General features: G+C 34.0%; 1 protein-coding gene across 1 annotated transcript; it reads right to left on the minus strand.

The window, feature by feature from the left end:
* Nucleotides 1-2,227: 2,227 nt before the first annotated feature.
* LOC117780259 (reticulocyte-binding protein 2 homolog a) lies at nt 2,228-19,803 on the minus strand. Its single transcript, XM_034616712.1, has 8 exons — nt 19,615-19,803; nt 19,463-19,551; nt 7,056-7,206; nt 4,388-4,522; nt 4,120-4,310; nt 3,213-3,359; nt 2,762-3,152; nt 2,228-2,696 (listed from the first exon to the last, which is right to left on the minus strand). The coding sequence occupies exons 1-8, from the start codon at nt 19,672-19,674 to the stop codon at nt 2,595-2,597; spliced, it is 1,266 nt and encodes a 421-aa protein (XP_034472603.1). The 5' UTR covers nt 19,675-19,803; the 3' UTR covers nt 2,228-2,594.
* Nucleotides 19,804-20,076: the final 273 nt, after the last annotated feature.

The following is a 20,076-nucleotide window of genomic DNA, read 5'->3' on the forward strand; positions in this document are numbered from 1 at the left end:
AACGTTAATTGTCAACAACACTTTTTCTCAACACACGGTCGTTTTGCTCGGCAATTATTTCCTGGAATACAAATTTTAGTTCAGATGCAGTCAACCTGTATTTAAATACAATGCGCAAATCTAAAAATAGTTTTATTTTTACGAAATCTGAAACTGTAAATTTATTTAAATTTACTCACATAATTATAATAAATGCCATATGTTTTTATTTAAGTACATCAAATCTCTACAAATGAAATGAAATCAAATTCGATTGATAAAACAACTTTTGATATAGTGAACGCTTAAAATTCCCTTTTTCCTCGAAAATGGCGCCAAGCGACGCCCCTATTGCTGAGATCCTTATATTTCTTGGCCAAGTTTCTGCAAGGTTATAAGGTTATAAGCCAAGCTTTAAAAAACAATTATGATTTCATTATGCCTCTCAAAACATGCATTGCACCACCAGGCGCTAAAGTTAGTTATCATTATCAAATGTGGAGAACTTCAGGCCACGATGATATGAGAGTGAATCTCCCGCAGTTCCATTAGCGTTGCCCAAAATGTGTGTCAGACATACTGTTGATCCTCATCGTCGATTCTAAATTCAGCATATGTCTCAAATGCTGTAATTCGATCGTTGTTTTATATTCATATATACAGCAAAAGTAGATTGTAAAGTACATTTTTCTATCACATGTTATAGGAAAATGTATTCTACAGCCCACATTTAGACAATACTGTTTTACAGTATCTATAATACATATAGCAAATTTTACTTAAAATAAACGTTTTCATTTTTTAAATACCTGCATCTTTTTTGTTATTTGAGTAGAATGACGTATGAAATTTTCTATTATATAATGTCAAATATTAACAAAACTTTTTTAACAAAGATTTTCTACGATATTCAACTGAAATGTTAAGTATTAATTTTGTCATTTCTCACCCTTTATCTAACCATAAGTATAAAAATATATAAGTATATATATTTTTTGTCTTTACGATTATATGGTCTTAAAGATGGGCATGTTTATAAACCAAGTTAAGAGCCGCTGTCTAAAGTTTTATTATTTCTCACACATTCGAAACGACGACAGACGGTGCGAAAATCTTAGTAACTGATGAAGGGTACGGAGGGGGGACTTAAGGGAGAGATATAATCTGCATTCAGTTGACAAACACCGCAGGCGCCCACAAGCGACACTTTAAAGTCAATAGCTATAAGGTAACGAGTAAGTGAGCACATAATTTGCATTGGTTTCCATACACAAGGGATGAAAAGATAGAGAAAGGAGAGTGGTTTTGGAAAGAGGTGGAAAGGGGAGAGGGACACCTAAAAGGCGACCATAGCAAATAAGCATACATCAAGTTGCAGAGTGGCAAATTGTGGTGCCTGGGGCAACCAATATGGATGATGATATGAGAATGACTCGAAAGGAAACCAATACAACACATATACACTGAAAACTTAAAGAAGAATTATGAGTGCAAGTAGAGGGGGGAGTGAGGAGAGTATATGGCTAGATTTTTCTCTGGGGTATTTTTAGACAAGCATCAATAAAAAAAATGTAGTCTATTTATAAAGTTGATTTGTAATGGCGTAAATTAAAGTTGGAATGGTTACAAATATCATAACTTTGACAGAATCTGATTGAACCACTCAAAACAATCGACACCCACCGACAGCTAATGCGTCACACCCTTGTGGATTTTGTGGTGTAATCTATGTCTGCCCATACTTCCGGCATGCAATCGATAAGCGTATTGCCTCAGCTAATTACGCTGAGATTTGTAACAGTTCAATTCCAAAAAACGAATTCGCTAAATATTTAAAAAATAACACTGCTTAGTTAAAAGGCGAAATCAAAGCAAACTTAGCTATTCAGTTGATTTCAGAAAACAATTTCATGAAAAAAAAAACAACACTTTAAAGTAGTGCTAATTATAATGCTGGGATTAGATCAAAACATACAGATTTCAATTTGGAGATTTGAAACAGTCCAGTTCCAGAGAAAAAAATCGCCAAAGTTCTAAAAACAATACTTAAAGAGACCGTTAAGTGGAAAAGCGTAATCAAAGCAAATTTAGTATACATACCACACCTGTATTATTTATTTATCGGTTTAAATAGCTAAAATCCCGATATAGTTTTGTGGAACACTTCAATCCATTTTTGTTGGCCTTATCGAATCTGTCACAAATAAATGCAAATATTTGCGGCTGTCACGTGCAAAATTAAATAATATTAAGTTTAATATGTGGGTTTTTATTATCTTCAACAGGTTACAGCTTTAATTAAACTTCATTGACACATATCAACAGGTAAATCGCACTGACTGCTACTGAGATTTCGTATTGACAGTTCGCCATAGTGTCTAACCTAACGCCTTGGATATTTTGTGTACATATATCCAGTTCCCGCAAAATTTTCTGCAATTTTGACAATTTTGAGATATTTTTTGATAAAATTTCATCATCAATTGTTTGTCATCGAGTAAAATTTACAAGTATATGGCTAATGTTTGAAAACTTCTTTGAAATAATTTGTACCGTTAATAGATGTGACAGAAATGCATCGAAAATAAATAAAGTAACGATTATTTAACTGGTTTTTAAGACTCTGCTCCCGACTCATTGCCGACCTCTTCGGGCTCGTCCTCGACCACATCACCCATAATAATCTGCTCGGCCAGCTGATAGAGCTCGAGTATATTCTGAAAAAATTAATTAAGACATTAACTAATGACCATAATTATTATTGAAGAACTGGTAAACTCACCTTGGCATTGCGTAGGGCCACAATTTTCTCATCCTCGAAGCGCAATTGATCATATTGTTGCTTGGATATCAGAAGTCCCCGATTATACTCATCCTCCATCTCGGCCTGCAGAACTTCGGCATATTCCTGCTTGGCAACTGTCAGACTGATGAGACTTTCACTCTTAACCGACTCCTCGGACACATCGGAGGCATCATCCATATATTTGGTTTGTATGGCTCCGGGATAATCGCCATCCAATGAAGGTTCCTTTGGCATCTCAATGGTGTCTCCAATGATGTCCTCCATTATTAAGTTGTCCACATTGCCAGCCGCACTAACAGGTACCACGATTTTCTTGTCATCCTCCAGCTGATGACGTATACGCAGCTCTGTCTCCCGAAACTTTTGACTACAAAAATTATAATATTAGTACGACATCTTGAATTTGAATCAATGCAATATTACTTACCGAGCACGCACTATATTTAATATATCCTGTGGATCTGAAGTGAACGGTTTGGGCACACGCAGTGAACGTTCCTTCATTTTGGCCCGTTCACTTTCCAGGAACTCCTTCAGATTCTGTTCGCATTCCCGCCAATCCTCATTATGGATGCTGTTACGTGAAGTGAGAGAAGGAAAGAGGCAGAAAGAAGTAAAGTTTTCATTAGCAAACAGTTTCAAACCCCATTTAATTACCATTAAAGTGTGGAAATATATTTCATATAATTAAAGAATAAAAATAAATATACAGGCTTTTTCTGGTTTTAACCTTTTGTAAGATTTAACGGAAGTAAAAAATCTTAAGCCTGTTCTTAAATTATTCCGAAAATATTTTTCGTAAAAATTTCGAAAATATTGAATTGGGAAATTTAGTCTATATGAAAGCCTCTAAAATAGGAAGTGAAAACCCGAATAATAATCAGTTTAAAAGGATTAATTTCGTCGAAATTGAAATAGAAAAGACGAATATTAGACTTGAACTAGCTTACAAGTAAAATTTCAGATGTGATTAAAAGTTCTTTTTCCTACTTTAAATGAAACTAAATTCTCTATAAGCTGTTTTCTTTAATAAAGTTGAATTAAACCTAAAAGTAACTTCATTCTTCGATAACCTGTAGTAAAAAAACTTCTTTCAATCTTTTCTCAATATATAGATGAGTTTCTTGTTTGAAATCCTTGGGATTAAAGACGCAGCAGTTCAGCGTGTCGACCTAATGTATTTTTTTTAAAGCTGTTGTACTTTTAAACATAACTTTCAATTAAGCTTTTGCTGCCTTGCGACTAATAGTAGTTTAAGCCAAGTTGGGATGGGGATGAGCATTGTATTGGGAATATACGAGTATATTATTATAGTTTGGGTTTGGTTAACTTACCGCAACAGGTCCATGCCCCTTTCGGCATCCTCGGTTCTGTACTGCTCGACGAGTAGCTTCTGTTGCCGCTGTCTCTCGTGCTTCTTGGCCAACATCTCGGCCTCCTTGGCCGCATGTTGCAATCTCTCTCGCTCCCATTTAACGCCCTGCACCTTTAGTCTCTCGGCGTTCTTCTCGCGACTTGTTTTCAGCTGCACAAAGTATAATTTAAATTAAGTTTCAGTTTATGGTTGAGTTACGGGTTGAGCATATAGCCCATTAATCGTACCTTGGAGCGCTCTTTGAGTATCTCTGTGTTGGCATCTTTGTTGACCATGAAGATGGGATCGTCGGCCAGTTCCTCGGGTATTATATCCGACTTTCCTTCAATAATCAGCATGCGCTCACGCTCCACCTCTTTAAGCTGCACAATGCAAAGAAATTATATTAAATTTTAACAGTAATAATTTAAAATAAACATCGAAGTCTACCAAATCTATTAAATCAAATCACAACATACAGAAAATAATCATTTATGTTTTTGTGTTTTTTAAAAATTTCTGGTATTAAATAACTTAAAAGTTGGGATGCAAAAATACATCGAAAAATCGACAACTCATTTCCACAAAATCGATTTTCCTCTACTTTAACTCGATTAATAAATTTTTATAATAAATCGACAACTTAACTCTAATTTGATTGACGCTATTTAGAAAACATAAAAATTGAAAAATATAATATTTTTGCCTCCACTATCAATTTTCTCCTTGTGTATGGTCACTGTCCATTTTCTCCATACTTTCCCTTAGACACTATTTTAGAGCTTCAAATCTTCATAACATTGTCAAATTTGGACCGATTTACGTCAGGAATGTCAATTTTATGTTGTTTTGACGTTTATTTAGATTCTGCATCAAAATTGGAAAATATAATATTTTTGCCTCCACTATCAATTTTCTCCTTGGGTATGGTCACTGTCCATTTTCTGCATACTTTCCCTTAGACTATTTCAGAACTTCAAGCCTTCATAACTTTGTCAAATCTTGACCGATTTCATTCCGGAATGTCAATTTTATATTGTTTTGACGTATATTTTGATTCTGCATCAAAATTGGAAAATATAATACTTTTGCATTCACTACCAATTTTCTCAATACTTTCCCTTAGACACTATTTCAGAATTTCAAACCTTCATAACTTTGTCAAATTTGGACCGATTTCCGTCAGGAATGTCAATTTTATGTTGTTTTGACGTTTATTTTGATTCTGCATCAAAATTGGAAAATATAATATTTTTGCCTCCACTATCAATTTTCTCCTTGGGTATGGTCACTGTCCATTTTCTCCATACTTTCCCTTTGACACTATTTCAGAACTTCAAACCTTTATAGCTTTGTCAAATCTTGACCGATTTCATTCCGGAATGTCTATTTTATATTGTTTTGACGTATATTTTGATTCTGCATCAAAATTGGAAAATATAATATTTTTGTCTTCACTATCAATTTTCTCCCTGAGTATGATCATAGTCCATTTTATCCATACATTCCCTTAGACACTATTTCAGAACTTCAAGCCTTCATAACTTTGTCAAATTTTGACCGATTTCCTTGCGGAACATCAATTTTATTTTCTTTTGACCCATATTTTGATTCTGCATCAAAATTGAAAAATATAATATTTTTGCCTTCACTATCAATTTGGCCTAAATTATGATTTTGAGTCTTAATTGAAAAAAAAAAAATTTTTTTACTTCACCATTCATTTTTCCACACTTTTTCCCCTGAAAGCAACTTGAAGACTGCGTTTTTTAAAATACAAGTGTTTTAGGAAAACTCGATATTGATTAGATTGTTTGATTGGACTCAATTTCGATATAAAACACGATTCACAGCATGGATTTACATCACTACCTAAAAGGAAATTGAGTTTGACAGCTTGTTAAAGTAGCTGTTAAATTTGACATGTAAATGCAAAAGTGTCGCTCCTACCAGGTAGAAAGTACCGCTCATCCATTTACTCCTTTATCACTTCTGACACGTGCGCAATGCGGCAAAATGATAAAAGAAACTATTTGGAATATCATAGTACACCTTCAATTTCAGAATATGACTCTAAAGAGAGACAGTCAGAAAGACAGACAGACAAATCTAAGTGCACATTTCCGACTTTTGCAGCACTTCAACTGCAGTATGGCCACTCTACTAGTTGTTGTTGTTTTTTCTCGCATGTCTTGTAGACATAAAGTCAAGTTTTTTGTGCCTATCGCGATTGTCTAATTTTTTATGATTTTGACGGCTTGGATTTTTGCCATTTTCATGTCGAGAGCTCATTGAATTCAATTCAGGCGCGACTTTTGTCATTGAAAAGTTTCTTAACATTGGGCCAAAAGAGGGTCAAGCAATCTCAGTGAAAGTAATCGCAGCACATAAAAAAAGGACTACGTGACAATTTTTAAGGGTTATCCTTTTCTGTTGAAAAACTTTGTAAAAATTCAATTAGACGCCTGTCAAATTGGCCACATTTGTATGTTGCCTAATTGCCAAAATACTCGGAATAAGTTAAGAGTTGGAGGGAAGATTTTAATTTAATATTTTGAATGCTAAAAGTACAAGTTATTGCATTAGTCAGAATTGATAAATATAATAAAATGATTTATTTGTTATATAAAAATAACAAAATGATTTCGTTGTTATATAAAAAAAAAACAGAGAGTACAACCAGTATTAAAACCGCACATTAAACCGATATTAACTGGTTGATATTGGTCACCGTATTTGAAATTATAACCCAAACAAATTTTTTTTATTTAATATTTTTACAAATATACAAAGATTTTACGCATTTATAACCTAAGTTATTGCATTATTCCGAAATTTGATTTCATAAAGTAATATGTCTTTTTTATATAAAAAATATATGTTACATGTCAGTTGACTAACTGACTCGCAACTTACCTCACGGGCTCTAATGCGGGCCAAGAGCTGCTTGCGGTAATCCTCGTCGATGCGTTCGCGCAATTCCTTCATGTAGGCCCGGTCCGTCAACTTGACCACGTTGGTGCCCATGAGACGCTCGAGGCGAGCGCTGATGCGCGGCAAGTTGAAGCTGTGGGTTGAATTAAGAAGCTATTGTTTAATCAACCTCAATCCTGTCACAAATGTTAACAATATATGCTTGTATTTATTTAAAATATGTTTTTTATTACGTCCAGTTAATTACAAAGAAGATGCTACCTTGTCTACTGTCTGCTATCTGCTGTCCGTCCGTTAAAAGGACTAAGGAATACGACCTAAGGATAATGCTTGTATTTTTGTTTTTGCGCCGCAAACGCCGTTTTCGCGCTTGTAACTGTTGGTAACGAATGAGGTCGGCCACATATTTTGTTTCTATAGAGCTTCTGGGCTCCTTGCCTTTATTTTGGTTGCCAAACACCCGAAACCGGCCGCCGACAAGGACAACAAGAGCCTCCCCTTTCTACCAACAAAGTGTGACAGGTAAACAAGCGAATAAATGTGCAAATTTGTCTAATCAAATGGCCAATGCAGACCTTAGAAATGCTCTAACAATTTGTGAAAAACTTTAATATAGTGTAGAAAATGAAGTAAGAACAAGTGTATATTTTAGAACTTCGATAAATATTGAATCACATCCAAGGATAATACTTTTTTAACATCCCCAGACTTCTATATTTTTCAATATTTAATTTGTTTTGTCTTATCTTTATAGTTTTAACTTCAAATTTTTATGAATTTATTTTAATTTTCAATTTAAAGGCATTATTTTGAATCTAACTTTATTTTAAATTTTAAATACCACTAGGTCAACTAATCTTAGTTGACATTAAATAAATAAATAAAATAATTCATTTTTTTATAAGTTTAACAGGAATAAACGAACACTTTTAGATTGTCCAGGTTTTATAATATAAATTAGGGAATTATTCATATAAATATAGAAACTAAAAAGAATTTTACGAAAATACCAGCACCTCCTATACGTATACTTAATACAGCATTAGTTTAATTATAGATTTTATATATTTGACATGTGTGAACAAAATATTAAATTTCGTACAGTAACATATATTAAAAGAGCTATAAGAAACTAATTTCCAAATATTTTAAAGTCAGTGACTTTAAAAAATTTTTCAATATTAAGATAGCTTCTTTCTATTTTTACAGCAGCTGAATAAATAGAGCAATAAAAGTTCATAGAGCTATATATTTTGTTTAAGAGCAACTTTCCTACAGATACCTTAATTTTAACTAGATTATCATTATACTAAAAATTTATTAATAAGTCTAAATAACTTTTTCCTTTTAAAATCAAGAAATATCTTTCTATTTAAAAAATGTTTCATACGTAGATTAAAAATTTATATTTCTAAAACCTTTTTAAGTTTATTTAAAGTTCCTTTAAGCTTTAGCAAATTTCTGGCACTCCATTTGAATTTATATTTTTTGGTGAACAATAGAAAACATCTAGAAATCAGTGTAATTTTAGACATGCCGAGAGGAGTGATATACACGAAATTATACAGTTATTTTATATGTGGATATAGAATATATAAGCAGTCATTCCTGTCAAATATTCGCTTGGCTTTTTAGCAGAAAGTCGATTGTGGATACTATGTTATAGGATATATTGTCAGAGGTCTCCACATATGAGTATGTGTGGTACTTTGCTTGTCTCCCTATATATGGTAATACATATTGGGCTCTTACATGCGATATTAGCCTTAAATGCAGAGAGTCATGATAGGAGCTAACACATACTTTAGCTAGATTTCTTATATATATTCTATAGTGGAGTTCTTGATATTTGTCTTGGCTTAAACGACAACTGCAGGTACTGTAATTAGTCTGGCATTATAATGGGTTTATCCGCAATGATTTTGCTGGCCAAAAAATATATGCTTATGGTATAAAAAGTATTTACCATGCTGCCGACTTTGTGTCATTTGCTGCACGAAACAAATTTGAGCCGACACCAAAGAGGAGTAAGAATTAAGGGGAGGGAATAACAAAGAATAGGGCCAACTTTGTGTCGAAATAATGCTAAATTACTTAAATGATATAGCCTGACTGCAGGCGGACTGACTGACTGACTGACTGACAATATCACAGGCCACACATCGCCTGACTTCGACTCCGACTCCAATTTCAACTCCAATTTCACATCTGACTTTGGTTATATTTTTGGTTTGGTGCCGAGCCAACAAAATGGTTTGTTAAATGCCTTTCAACTGTTATTTTGATGTGGCTTTGGGGCAAGTTAAATGCACTTTTAATTGTGTATTTAGCACTCACAGTATTTCAGTTGGTTTGGTTAAGTTTTCAAGCTCTAGAAAACTAACTAAATAACTTCAAAAAGAAAAGAAAGTTTTCAGTTACTTCGTTTAAGTTTCAAGTTCAAAAAAGCTTCAAATAATTATTTTATTTATTCAAAGACATTATAGAACTTATAATACTAGAAATATGAAAATTTTCTTTTCATAGCTAGGTTTATTTGGTGCTAAATTAGAGGAGGCTTGGATAACAAATTAAACTATTTTTTAGTGCTAAATTTTCAATATTAACTAAACATATTTATTAATTTTTTGTGCTAAATTTAGGAAAAATTCGGTTGAGTTTGTTGTTGAATATTTAAAAAGTTCTAAAGTTCTAATCTATTTTAAATTAAATTAAATTTAAATAAATTTATAATATAATTTTTATAAATGGTTATATGACTATTCAAATTTAAAAATTTGTAGTTTGTTTTGTGATAAATTTTGTCTATAACAGGATTAGATCAATGATAATAATATCTTTACTTGAAGCAAGAAAAATATATTGCACTACCTACAATAATTTACTCTGGAAATTTCTCAGTTGCCTTAGCAATTATCCTCGTTTAATAACATTTATACGGAACGTCGGACTAGTTTCCTTTCATGGATAGTTACAGAGAATATGGTTAACACGTGCAATACATTTTATCACTCTATGAGTAACCTATTCGAATCACCCACGTGAATCTCACAAGGTCTGACCTCTAACCCCCACACATATTTGTGTGGCATAAAAGCCATCGACTAACAGTATACATATGTATAAACATACAAATATACGAGGTAATAGCCGGGAGTAGAGCACTTATAAATCACGACCCACCTGAACGTGCGTGACAGAAACGGATGCATCCTTTACAAATGTCATTTCGAGGTAATAAAAGGATTGTCGGCATCCGGAATTCTCATCCTTGCCAGGAAATTTGACTAATTACACTGAAAAGCAGAGGGACTTCTAAAATCTAACATATTTTCTTTGAGGTCTTCTAAAAAAGACGAAATTACTAATATTAAAACAAACAATTTAAAAAAAAAAAAGCTGGTTCGAATCCCACTCTTGCTAAGAAAAACATTAATAAGGAATATTTATAAAAATACCCCAAGCGAGAAAAATTTATATGTATTTAAAAAAAAGCAACAATAAAAATATTATAAGTTTTTTTTTCTGAGTATTTAAGAACATTTATTTCTAGACTTATGTTCGACGCACTTTTTAGACCAAAATTCGTAGTTCATTAAGTTCATTAACCACGTTTAAAGAAATTTTTTTTTTCAATGTACACGAATGCTTTACTTTATTCCCATTCGCTTCGTTCCAATCAGTTATTCTTTAGTCAAAGTTCAATTGCTTTGTTTATATTTCAATTAAATACACTTTGAATTGCACATGACATGACAGATTGCCTCCTTTTTTACTCCTTCAACTCATTTTCCTTTCCAATCGGTATTCCATGTCAAATAGTCGTAATTTATGCATGTGCGAAGCTCGTATTCGAATCGAATTGATACCCCATTGATTGGAATTTCATTATCAATGTCAATGCTGATGTAAGACATCAACGTTTGGGGCCAGAACAACACTTAACCTGGCTTACAATCTTTACCTTTACCGTTACCTGACGCAACATATTGAAAATTGATTGAATTGAACTTTGATGACTTTGAACTGCGTTCGGGACTTTTCTCTAAAGACATCAAAGTCAACACATTGTTGTTTTCTCACACATACAAATAGTACAATGTTTTTATTCCTGTAAAATATCCATATATTCACACACACACCCACACACACACCTCCACACAACCACAACTCAATGTATTTATGAGCTGAGTAAACTTACTTCCTGTCTCAATTTATTTCAATATCTTTAAATTTGATAACCACTCTTCAGGTTATTTTATAAATTTTGAAATCAAATGATTTTCAATGCCTTTCACATACGTAGAATTAAATTTTCTTCAAATCTTCAAAGAATCCCTTGATATCTGAGAAATAAATACGCTTAAATGTCACATTAATTTCAAAATTAATCACATTTGCTGCTGAGAATGTCTAATTAATATGTGAAAAGTTTCCAAACACTCACATGGTATCTCTGTACATTATTGTATGTTCATATTGTATGGAGTCTTCTCTGTAATAATATCCTATTGATTCTATTTATGAGTCAATTAACGCTTCTTGGCGCTGTCAACGGAATGTCAAGCGTTGATATTAGTTTACAGCTATTGGAGAATGGAGCAAAGTCCTTGAGCTAATTGAAAGACAAAGTCGAACTAAAAGACTAACTGCCAGAGTAGAAGAGAGTGGCGGAGAAATTGGCTTTGAGGAAAGTGTCGCCTGGAAGTATGCAACGTTAATTAATGCGAGAGACGTGCATAAATTTCCGAGCACTTGACATTTATGGCTTTCTCTCGCCTCGTTTGCAGCGCATTAAAATTGATAATTGCAACACGTACCGTAGGGCCAATAAATGTAGTTGTAGAAAATTGGAAATGCGATTCAAAAAGTGTAGTACGAGTATTCTACGGGGTTTACCTCTCCGGCGGCTCCAGCGTACACTGCACAAAATCGAATAGAAAATCCTCCTCGATTTCAGCAACGGCAACTTTAAAAGTTTTATGTTTTGACTTCTTTCGCTTGACGTTGTTGACCATATTGAATTGGCCATAATTGGGCATGGCTGGTATAAAGATGTTCCGGCTTTCGCAATCTCGATTTTCGACTCGCATTTATTTCAACAACTTGCGGAACTTTCAACCGTCGAAGGCGACTGTCGAATGTGGCACCCATCGCCTTGGGATTCTTGTTTTGCTCCGCTTTTATTTCTTTATTTTCTTCATTGTTACACACACTCACACACATATGTGGCATGTGGCAGAAGGGTCGAGTGCCATGTGGCAGCAGCGCTGCAGCGTCGCACTATGGCTCATTTTCGAAATATGGGTGACAGAATAAAATTTTGTGAGATATTGGTCTGATATTTTTAAAATGCAAACAAAATAAAAGTAGGCGTGTCATGAGTTAATTAACGATCGCACACGACATTCATGACATTTTATATAAGTTTTATGAAAATTTTGAAAATAAAATTTTATTTTATAAAGATATTAAATTGAAAAACCAGCTAAAGTTAAAAAATAAAAGGTTTATAGCAAAAAAAACACATTTTATAACTCCAATTTTTTATTTAAGAGTTTGGAAATTGCATCAATGACATACTAATCAAAAGTTGCTCTTATAAAGCAATGTTTTTTCTCAATCGGTAATTTGCTTATATATCTTATACCATTTTTGAAGAGTTCCATGCCCCACAAAAATTTTAATAGTATAAAACCTGCTTCATAATAAAACAAAAAAATATAAAACCTTCTTCATATATTAATAGAACCTATACCTGATCGAACCATACAACTTTTTTGTCAATCGGATAAACGTGACAGTTGATTTTTGCCACGTTCCTATTGCCAAATGAGCCACAGTGCGTGATAAGACTGCGACTGCGATTCACTTTAATGTGGCACGGTGTCGTGTTTCAACATGCCGCAGTTCTAGGTTCAGTTTCAGCTCTTGCTCTAGCTCTGCCTGTATCCCTAGTTTCTAGTTTCTTGCCTCTAGCTCTTCCCTCTGATTCTAGTCTTCAACTCCTGTTCGCTTCCTCTTCCTTCACCTACGCTTCGCATTGGCCAAGTGCGCGAATTGGCATCGCATGTTGAACTAAGCGTTTAATGTTAGGCTTAATGACATGACACCAATGTCAATATTATGACAAATACACATAGTTGTGTGTCAACAAGTTTGCACTTTACACTGCACAAAATTAGCTGCTTTTAAAGCCAAACTTATTATAAAAAAAAACATAAATTTTCACAATTGTAAAAGGGTATAAGAACATATTTATTTGTTTCTAAGCAGATAGCCAGAAAATAATCCGAAAACTTAAATGAAGATCGCAAATATAAATTATAATAAATATTTTTATATTCCCCAGATTTCACAAATTCTATCTTTCACAGCTTCAACAATTATTTGAATGCTTTTCCTCACTATTTCTTAAATGTTAGTTTTCCTCTTTCTCTCAAATAAATTAAATAATTCTATTCGACAAACTTCAAAAAATATTCAGAATACACAGCAGATGCTCGGGAACTTAAGGGTTTATCACAGATTCTTATATTTCTTAGATTTTATAATCTATTTATTTAAACCCTTTAACTCACTATTTCTTCTACTTTTAATCTTTCTCTCGAGTAAATAATCCGTAAAGATAAAATTTTATGCTTAACACATAAGACTTCTATGATAAAAGTAACCATAGCTAACCCTAGACTGGCTCCGTTTTTCTTTCAGTGCATATCATGGCAGAGCTTGAAGGCTTTGCCAGGTGACAGCTCTATTTTTATAATCGTCGAGCAACTAAATAATATGAAACTAGTTTTTATACAATTCGTATCGTAGCTGCTTTTCCGTTTCCCCATTTCCCCATTTTCCACTTTCACTGTTTCTCAGCACGATATTCAAGCGCCTTCGACTTTCGATTGTCCTGTAAATGCGAAGATTTTACGGTTGTCATCGTTGTACTCGTATTTATGACAAGTAAGGGTAGGGTTACCACCCTTATTGGGGGAAAGGATTTGCCTGGTCTCACATTACCATTTAGTAGTGCCTAAAACAGATAGCTATTTCGCTTTATGGCCATGTTTCATGCCAGACAGTCATACAATAATTCTCTCTAATCGACTCTGAGCGCCAAAATTGAGCAAGCACTTGCTCCGATTCGAAATCGGTTCGCTTCATGCAACAAACTAGTTGTCAAACGTGTGGCAAGCTATCGTGTTGCGACTTTAAGAGCCGCTTCAATTACAGACTCGGCCACAGCCTCAACCTCAACCTTAACCTCAGCCAGAAGGTTGCAAATTGCATTGGCCAAAACGTCTCGGCACCTTGAAAAACAAATAATTCCGTTCGTTATTTCTCTTTTGATATTCACAGCTTTTGGATTTCTTGGCAATTCCAATACACAGCAACTGCAAGCTTTAGTTTATTTTTATACCCTAACACAGGGTACTTTAGATTTTTCAACTAATTTCACAAGTTGTGTATTTTACAGTTTTATAAAAATTGCTTAAAATCGGAGAAATACTATATAAACAAACCCAATAGACCCCTGTACTTTTTTTAAATACGGGGTCTAAAAAGTAAAAAATAAACAATAGAATCAAGTTATACTCCTTAAATGGCTAAAAATCTTTTTAAATCATTTTATAGGGTTAAGAAATTGAGAAAATATAAAAAATATATAGAATTTAAAAATTTTGGTGTATAAAGTTGAAATTAATTTATTTTTCATCGACCTGCAATGCGCTCAAGAACTTATAGACACACTTTGACGATCTCAAGTCGTTGACATTCTACACCCTGTAGCTCTGTAATGGTAAAGGGTACAACAAACTACTGCTATAGTTGATAGTTTGTGAGTTTATCTTGCGTTATATAGGGATTATAGGGAAATCTTTTGTCTGCACTTGTGTCAAAAGATAGCGAAAAATTATTGCTTTCAATTTTGCATTTTCTTTTATGTTCTTAAATTCTGACGTACTTAGTTGAGACACCTTACAGGTCTGTGTACTGGCTAAGCTTTGCGATAGCTTTTCAAGCTATTTACACTGAAAATTATTTTGCATTACAACATGTTACTAAAGCTAGGTGATAGAAAGCACTTGTACAGTAGAAATAAGCAGAAGTAAGGCTTTAAGCAACATAGAGGCGTATTATAAATACACTTCCCTAATAGAGAATTATAAGCACAACTTTTTTCTTATTAGAGTAATGAAAGTTCTTTAAAATTAAATGGTATTTTTCTAAATTCTTTAATAGATTTAAATAATTTAAAAATATTCTAGGGTAGAATATATAATGACAAGCAACTTTACAAGTGAAAATTTTTGTCCAATTTGGCATCTCAGATTCAATTTTAAGTGTTGTTTTATACTAACTATGATATAAGGAGTTGATTCAAAGTGAAAATATAACAAAGTAAAAATATTGACAAAGTTATGGATTTTAAAGTTGGCCAGACTTTGGATCTATCAACTTTACAAGTCAAAGTTTTTGTCAGATTTAACACGATTTTTTACAGAAAATTGAAAGGCATCAGAAACAAATTTAAAGTGTTGTTTTATACTAATAAGAATATAAGAAGTTGATTAAAAAAATACATAAGATTTTAGGCCAACTTCTTAATCTCTTTGGTTACCGACCCCTCGACTAAGTAACTTTTGATCTAGCACTTTACAAGTCAAATTTTTCGTTCAATTTCCCATGATTTTTGACATGAAAATGAAACGTCTCAGAATCAAATTTAAAGTGTTGTTTTATACTAATTAAAAACTTAAAACTTAAAATTTAAAATTTTGAATTTTCAAAATATCAAAGGGGGGACCCTTAGCATCGAGCCCAGATCTAAAGGAAAATAATTTTTTTTACAAAATTAACTAAATTTAAATGCAGAATGAATTTAGGGGCCAAAATATGACTCTGCTTAAAAATCATGATTTTTTACATTATAATGAAACCTCAAGTTTTAAGTGTTGTTTTTTACTAATTTAGATATAAGGAGTTGATTAAAAGTGAAAATTTGAGATTTAAAATATTCAATTTTCTAAACTCTCAATGTTTAAAAAGTTAAAATTTAAGCTAAGAAATAGAAAAAAAATTTTTTTTATATAATTTACATTTAAATGCAGAATTAATTTGGAGGCCAAACCATGATCAAAATAACATTCCGCTTGAAAATCGATCAATATTTGAAAAAGTTGTGTTTGAAGTTAGTCAAACCATTGAGATAGCAACGTTTTAACACAAAACTTTTTTCAAATTTGGCTTCATTTTTTACAAGAAAATTAAAAGTTTTCAAATCAAGGTAAATTTTTTCCCATTTTTTAGTGGTTTTCCCCCTTTCCTGTTGGGCAAAACGAAGCTTACGTGCACTTGACCAGATCCTGTAGATCCTCTGCGGTAAGGGCGTATTCCGCATCCAACTGAGGTGATTTGTGGTGTCGCTTCTTGCAACTGCGGCGCTTACGTCTTGGGGCAGCAACAACTCCTAAACTTAGTGCAACTTGATCACTTGATGGCGATGGACTCTTGCGTCTTCTGACCATGTTGTTGGCCACGGCAGCTGCCACACTCTCACAAACCTGATCATCCACATACTTGGCACTACCACCGGCTGTACCACCGGCTGTACCACCGACTGTACCACCTGAAACTGCCACATCCTCCGCCTTGGTTTTCTCCGCATAACTGTCACGTCGCCAGGATGGTGTGAGGGTGCGTATAAGATTTTGCGTATCCGCAAATCCCTCGTAATTGTAACGCTTGCGTAGACTTAAGCCGGATAGATATTCCAGTGTCTGCCACACGTTCATTTTGTTCGAACGGTAACAGGGCTCGTCTTCGACTGACCAACAATCGTTGCGTGCAATCCTTTGGGCCAGGAGCATCGTCACCGTGGTGCACTTCGTGCCTCCACCGCCATCTCCGGCGGGCTTCACGGGTAGCAACCATTCGCTGGAATCGGAGCGAGCAACAGTGCCAGCTGTGAGTGACATACGGATAACAGTTTGTTTATGCCGGAGATGGATTCAGACAGAGACGGACACCGACATGGACACGTATATAGTATTGTATGATTGTTTTATAATTGAAATGTAATTAAGTTTCCTTTTTATACAACAAGTTTTCGGTGGCAACTCTTCTCTTTCACACACTCTCCTCCTCTCTCTCTCTCTCTCGCTCATTCGCGTGCGACGCTGCTGACGGCCAAACTTCATTTGAGAGTTTGAACCGGAATCGAAGTCGAAGTCGCCGTCGAGTCATGTTGCGTGGCAGTGTGGCAACAACGCGTATCGTGTTTATTTGTTGCCATATGCAGCCCAAATCTATGATGGTACACTCAGAAAAAAAAAAAAAAAACTCTAGACCTAACTAGGCTAGGCTACAGTCGAGATATCGGCTATATGAATACCCATTGCATACTTTTAGAAGTTTATATTTCTTTAAAATTGAAAACAGCCCTTACTGCTGTTCTATTTAACCGATTTTGATGTGATCAAGTAAGATTAAAGATAATAAAAACGGTGGGTATGGTAGTTTCTGGCGACTTGGGAAAGCGAAAGGGGTCGTGGCAAAAATTTGAGGCAAACTTGATCTGCGTGGGGTTTCTAGAAGTCTGTGTGCCAAATTTTGTTGCTCTAGCACTTCTAGTCTCCTAGATCCTTTGTAGAATATATATAATTATATATTTATTAAATTTATTTGGGACCATACAAATCGATGCAGCCGAACGAACGTCCATAGTATTAGAAAGACATATTTTTGTTTGAGTGTAGCTTTAGTTGAGTTCGAGAATTCGTTTCAATTCAACGCCATTAAAAATAATATCATTCTGATTGAGTGACGCGCCAGTTTAAGTACTCTCTTTGTCGTCCTCCGTACTGACACCATTTTCCGCTTTATTTTGATTTCCCTTTTTTGTCTATTGAACACGCAAAGTGTTAGCTACCCCGTACCCACACCTTTCTCATTCCTCGACCCCACAAAACACTTCTTCCATTAGCTATAGCATTATATATATGCGGATACGCAGCTTATAAAGGCTCCACTATTGCTGAATCCCCTACCAAACGCTTCAGGGTAAGACTCCAAATACAGAACTTGACTAAAGGCTATGGAAGTGGTATATTTGATCTTTCTACTTGAAACCAGAACTGGAGCCAGCTTGTCAGTTTCTTAGAGCTTTTAATATTATAGAGCTTTAACTATTTAACAGAGTAATACAAATTTTAATATTTCTTGTTAAGAATTTGTACCAAAGCAAATAACTTCAAATATTCAGTAAACATTTTGGGAAACTGTTTTAATGATATTAAGCTTTGAAGAACTAATTTTTAGATCTATAAAGGTTTTCTTCAAATAATAGAATATAAGTAAATACATTTTTTATACGTAAAGTTATACGACAAAGAACAAACTGTTCGTTAAATATCAACCTTCTCAAATGATGAGATGTATCTTTATGGATCGTAATCCTTTTTGTCTTAATCCCATAAAAATATTAAATGTAAATTCTTGCAATTCGGTGTAGTCACCTTCGAATAACGTTCAAATTATTTCTTATCCCTCTTCGACCTTGAGACCACAATAACACTTTAGGTTGTCCACATAGACGTAAGAACGATAAATTGTATGTGACCTAGTTAAAGACGCGGAACCCAGCCAATTTCCTGCCATCACATTTTCCCCAATTACTTGGCAAACTTTTGCTGACAGGCTGTCCAAAAGACAGCTTTACCTCCATAGTAGGTAGTTGGCAGTTCCGATATCGAACTCAACCCATCAATCAAATGCTTAGTTAGCATCGCGTGACTATCTCTGCACACATATCCCAAAAAGTACGAGTATATCAAAGTACATAAACGAGTACTGCGAATATAGTCCAGAAATAGTGTCTAGTGTCTAAGTGTCTAAAAAGAGTGGAAGATTTGAAAAGCTTATTAACAAGTGATGCAATTTACGTAACATATTACTTGTTTATAATTTCATGTTCGGAATTAAATTGCTACCGGATTAATTACACTAATCAGCAAAGTTCTGGTGCTCTCGCTTTTCAAATGTGTTTTCTCAACATTTTAAGCTGTACCACGTTGCCTAGAATTTTGTTAGACAGTGTAATTTCAAGGTGTGGCCACAATGTGCTCAGCTGTTAAATGGATGCCATAAAATATTATTGTGTCGCCCACATTATTGTTGTTTAAGAATCTTAATTGAATAAGAGTTGCATTGGCGCCACTTCGTGTCTGCTTCGATTTCAATCAATGAGGCATGCCACAAATATTCCTTTCTTTCCCCTCTCACCCAGCGATAAATCACACGAAACCATTGCCAAGGCAAAGCTAATAAAAGTTCCCACTTTCGACAGTAATCCCCAATTGGATATTTGGATAAATGAAATGTTTAATACTCACGCAACAATGACATCGGGATCCTCCCACCATTTCTTCTGTGTGGGCGCCAATCGAAGGCTGACCTGACGCCAATGATTCTTGTGAACCACCTGTGATGAGCATTTAAATAATTATTATAATATTATAATTATTATTAATAACTAAATAATTACCTTGTACTTTTTGGGATCGTAGGCATTGTGATCCTTATCCGTAAACACCAAACGCGCCATATTCTTAAATCTCACCTCTAATTCACGCCCTTTTGCTAAGTTTACAGTGTATTTTAAATATGTAACTATATGTAGATTAAATGAGTGTTATAAACTGTATTGTCTTCTATGTAAACTAAAGATTTTTTGCTATTTTTTTTGACAGCTTTTCTAAAGGCGTGTGTTTGCTTTTTGTGAACGTTTTAGAAATTTAGAAATTTTACAACGAAAATTGAGAGCTTGATGACAATCTGTGAACTAGATGAGTTATTCTCCACTTCTCTTACTTTCATTTTCTAATTATGTATTATATTAAGCATATAAGTTATAATGTCTGCTGCGACTTTATTAACTAATTAATTTAATTTAGTATAAAGTGATTAAAGAATTTTTTTTAATGGAAATTGAGATTGTTGATATATT

Source organism: Drosophila innubila (genome assembly GCF_004354385.1).
Source record: "Drosophila innubila isolate TH190305 chromosome 2L unlocalized genomic scaffold, UK_Dinn_1.0 4_B_2L, whole genome shotgun sequence".
NCBI classification, from domain to species: Eukaryota; Metazoa; Arthropoda; class Insecta; order Diptera; family Drosophilidae; genus Drosophila; species Drosophila innubila.